Source organism: Cebus imitator, unplaced genomic scaffold, assembly GCF_001604975.1.
Source record: "Cebus imitator isolate Cc_AM_T3 unplaced genomic scaffold, Cebus_imitator-1.0 Scaffold18, whole genome shotgun sequence".
Classification (NCBI taxonomy): Eukaryota; Metazoa; Chordata; class Mammalia; order Primates; family Cebidae; genus Cebus; species Cebus imitator.
In genome coordinates, this window is record NW_016107333.1 from 1,241,214 (window position 1) to 1,245,729 (window position 4,516).

A 4,516-nucleotide genomic window follows, 5' to 3' on the forward strand; every position below is an offset into this window, starting at 1 on the left:
AACGCACCGCACACACAGCCAGAAGCCACGAGGACACACAGAGCGTCGCCCACTGGGCGGGGGCCGCTTGGGAACAAAGGGCCCAGGAGGCGTTGTCCCGGTGCTCATTCTGAGCCTCCTTGGGGGTGACACGGGCTGGGGGTGGGGTGCAAAGGGAACTGAGGGAGGAGAGCGCGCGAGGAGGTGAAAGCAGTGGCTTGGCCTAGAGGTGGGGCGTGCACTCCAGGCGAGCGTGCGGGGGCCAGGACCTGCAGGGTAGGGGGGTGAGCCCAGGCTTGCCGTCCCACTCCGCTCCAGCGCTCCGCCAGGCCTCCGCAGCTCCCGGGCAGCTCGGGCCGCCAGTCAGCTGACGCAGGGGGCGGGGGAGCTGTCAGGCGCGCCCCGCCCTGCGCCGCGGGTCCGCGGAGGCCGTGCAGCCATTGGCCCGCGCGCCGGGCCGCCCGGGCCCCCGCACCCCAGTGACATCAGGAAGGCGATAAAAGGCAGCGGCGCCGCCGATCCAACACAGCTGCACCGCCGAGCTGCGAGCGGCTGCGAGCGAGAGAGAGAGCGTAAGAGCAAGAGAGCTAGAGAGCGAGCAACGGGCACTCGCCCCACGCCTCCCCTCCGCCCCACCGCGCGCTCTGCTTGCCTCTCCACCCCACCCGACTAGACCCGGCCCGGTCCGGCGCGGGCACAGCCCCGAGCTCTGGGGCGGTGCTGGCAGCCTCGGGGACTCTCCGGCGCGCCGCCGCGTCCCTAGACAAAGGCTTGGCCGGCGGCCCCGGCCCGCTGCGCCCTCGCTCCCCGCCTCCCCGGCTCGCTGCTCTTCGCCCCCGCGCTTGGCTCGGCGCGCTCCGGCCGGCCGCAAAGTTTCCCGGGCGGCAGCGGCGGCTGCGCCTCGCGTCAGCGATGGCCGCGGAGCTGAGCATGGGGCCAGAGCTGCCCACCAGCCCGCTGGCCATGGAGTATGTCAACGACTTCGACCTGCTCAAGTTCGACGTGAAGAAGGAGCCCATGGGGCGCGCGGAACGTCCGGGCAGGCCCTGCACGCGCCTGCAGCCAGCCGGCTCGGTGTCCTCCACACCGCTCAGTACGCCGTGTAGCTCCGTGCCCTCGTCGCCCAGCTTCAGCCCGACTGAACAGAAGACGCACCTCGAGGATCTGTACTGGATGGCGAGCAACTACCAGCAGATGAACCCCGAGGCGCTCAACCTGACGCCCGAGGACGCGGTGGAAGCGCTCATCGGCTCGCACCCAGTGCCACAGCCGCTGCAAAGCTTCGACGGCTTTCGCGGTGCTCACCACCACCACCATCACCACCACCCTCACCCGCACCACGCGTACCCGGGCGCCGGCGTGGCCCACGAGGAGCTGGGTCCGCACGCTCACCCGCACCATCACCACCATCACCAAGCGTCGCCGCCGCCGTCCAGCGCTGCCAGCCCGGCGCAACAGCTGCCCACTAGCCACCCCGGGCCTGGGCCGCACGCAACGGCCTCGGCGACGGCGGCAGGCGGCAACGGCAGCGTGGAGGACCGCTTCTCCGACGACCAGCTCGTGTCCATGTCCGTGCGCGAGCTGAACCGCCACCTGCGGGGCTTCACCAAGGACGAGGTGATCCGCCTGAAGCAGAAGCGGCGGACCCTGAAGAACCGGGGCTACGCCCAGTCTTGCAGGTATAAACGCGTCCAGCAGAAGCACCACCTGGAGAATGAGAAGACGCAGCTCATTCAGCAGGTGGAGCAGCTTAAGCAGGAGGTGTCCCGGCTGGCCCGCGAGAGAGACGCCTACAAGGTCAAGTGCGAGAAACTCGCCAACTCCGGCTTCAGGGAGGCGGGCTCCACCAGCGACAGCCCCTCCTCTCCTGAGTTCTTTCTGTGAGTCGTGGCCGGTCCTGGCCCCCGCCCTTGCCCCGGCCCGGACTCCCTTTCCCGTGTCCCCAGTCCCAGACTACCCCGGACCCTGCCCCTGCCGCGGCCCCAGCCTTGACCTGCTTGACTTGAGCGAGAGGGAGGAAGGGCGCGCGGGCCGCGGGCGACGGGTGGGCTCGCGGGCGGGCAGGGGACCTTGGCTAAGGCGAGAGTAGCGCACGCCAGCGCCGCCTCCGAGACTCGAGCAGAGCCGGAGAGAGACAAGAGGGTGGGAGTTCCCGGAGCAACTTCTCTCCAGGCTGGAGGGCGGCGAGGCATAGTCCCGAGAAGTGACCAAGGCCATCTGGAGACTCCTGGCTTTCTGAACTTTGCGCTTTAAGCCGGGACCGCTGGTTTGCCGCCCGGAGCGTAGTCCTCGCCAGGAAGAGAGCAGCGAGGAGAGGAGAGGAGAGGGACTCTGGCGTCCCGGCAGGCGAGAGGCGAGGCTGAGCAAAAGAAGGAAAGACAGACGGATCTGTCTGTCAGGGTTTGGAGAACACTGGCTCTCAGCCCTGAGACATGGGCCTCAGTTAGGACGTTCGGCGCCCAAATCTCATCAGTTTTATTGCCTGCTCGATTATATAGAAAAATACAAAAAATCTGCATTAAAAATATTAATCCTGCATGCTGGACATGTATGGTAATAATTTCTATTTTGTACCATTTTCTTGTTTAACTTTAGCATGTTGTTGATCATGGATCATACTCCCCTTGTTTCTTTGGGTGAGAAGGGATCGCAGTTTGTTTGGAAACTCCGGCGGCTGCGTGCGGGGTTTCAGTCCCAGAGGTAGGCTTGTAAATACCCGCCCCGCCAAACCGCTTAGAGAACGTGGCAGCAAGCTGAGGGTCTTTGTTTGGGTTTATTATTACGATATTTTTGTTTGTAAGTGAAAAAGAAAAAGAAAAAGTTCCGGGCATTTTGCATCAGAAAACAACTTTGTCTTGGGGCACGCTTGGAAGTTGCATGTTTTCTTTCCTTTCCGTATCCCCATTCCGTCCTCTTTTTCCTCTCCCGCTTTAGTTTTCAACATTGTAGGTGTTGAGAGAGGTATTGAGAAAGAGAACCGAGGTCCCAGCTCCGGAATACAAGGGCAGGGCAGGACAGGGCAGCTACCAAGTTCTGCATTCCAGAGGAGTGTACTGGACTCCAGCCTTGTCTTAGGGTCAAACTGACACCCTTAACTAGAAAGAAAGGAAAACAGATCCTCCCCTCTGCTTTTTATTGTAACCAGAAACATCCTGAGGTTCCTTCTGAATCTGCTGGGCCTGCGATAATTGTAGGAGCCACAGGGCTCCTAGGGTGAGCGGCTTAGCCATCCCTGACCCTGGCAGTGCACTGGTAACCAGACATTGCACTGAACCAACTGCCATGCTTTAGAATGTTCCAGAAACTCAAACATTGGCGAGTAATTTTGCAACTTTCAAGTGAAACCTTTAGACCAATGCATTGTGTTTCTTTCCCTGCTTTTGAGATAATAGGAAGAGTTCTTGGTGGTGTCCCCCCCCCCTTCAATTCTTCAGTTGTATAGTAGTTATAGGGAAGATATGGGTGTTTTTCTTTATTATTACTTTTTTTTCTGCAGGTCAGTAAAAGGATTTAAGTTGCACTGACAAAAATGCCAAAATAAAGTGTATTTTTAAGTTCCCATTTGAAATTGCTGGCGCTGCTGGCCGGATGCATTTTTGAGTTTGTATTAGTTGATAAATTAACAGTAATAACAAGATTGTATGAACCGCATGGTGCTTGCAGTTTTAAATATTGTGGATATTTGTCCTGCATCAGAAACGAGCTTTGGTTTTTACAGATTCAACTGTGTTGAAATCAAACCTGCCGCAACAGAAATTGTTTTTATTTCATGTAAAATAAGGGATCAATTTCAAACCCTGCTTATGATATGAAAATATTAAAACCTAGTCTATTGTAGTTTTATTCAGACTGGTTTCTGTTTTTTGGTTATTAAAATGGTTTCCTATTTTGCTTATTAAAACCATGGAAATGCTGTTTATTTAGAAGACTCTGCGTTCGCATGATTTTGACTTTCTTCTCTTGCTTCCTCAAGAGTCGCACCAACTTTGGGGTACTCTCACTCCATGGCCAATGGAAGAGCAAACCAAGTCCTAGGAAATCCCTTCCTTGAGTGTGTGAGTGTGTGTATACATGAAACTCAAATGTGTTCTCTGCTTCCCAACTTAGGTACAGACCCCTGTCAAGAGAACTGGCTTGTGAGCTGAGAGGACGCAGGTCAAAAAGCCTTGGAGTCCCTGGGTATCAGGCACATGCCACTTTTTCAGTGCTTTCAGGCACTTTTTAAATGCTTTCAGTCTTGGTCACCAGGACTGACTTGCTAATCTGTCTGCTCTGAAATAGTGATTGAGACTAGGAAGCCAAGAGCTGCCACCTTGATGGGGAAGCTGAGTCTTTTAGGGGCTCTGGCCCAGCTGAGGCGGGGCCCTTCCCCTCTTGCCTGGGGTGCAAGTTTCCTTTCTCCTACCCAGCGCATCTCTCTGGGAGCAACTGGAGCTGCCTGGAGCCAGATACCTTCTCTGAATGGGGTCTGTCTCCCTCACCCCAAAGCTAATGGAAGCAGGTACAACCTAGCACTAGATCTTGGGGTGCAAAACCC

The 4,516-nt window shown here is 57.4% G+C and overlaps 1 protein-coding gene across 1 annotated transcript; it reads left to right on the forward strand.

The window, feature by feature from the left end:
• The first annotated feature begins 481 nt into the window (after positions 1-481).
• MAFB (MAF bZIP transcription factor B) lies at positions 482-3,902 on the forward strand. Its single transcript, XM_017511952.2, has one exon. It carries the CDS (start codon positions 892-894, stop codon positions 1,861-1,863), a length of 972 nt encoding a protein of 323 aa, XP_017367441.1. The 5' UTR covers positions 482-891; the 3' UTR covers positions 1,864-3,902.
• The last annotated feature ends 614 nt before the right edge of the window (positions 3,903-4,516 follow it).

Excerpts from the sequence above, each read along its gene's own strand:
- MAFB (XM_017511952.2), top strand. The coding sequence starts at position 892 with ATGGCCGCGGAGCTGAGCATGGGGCCAGAGCTGCCCACCAGCCCGCTG.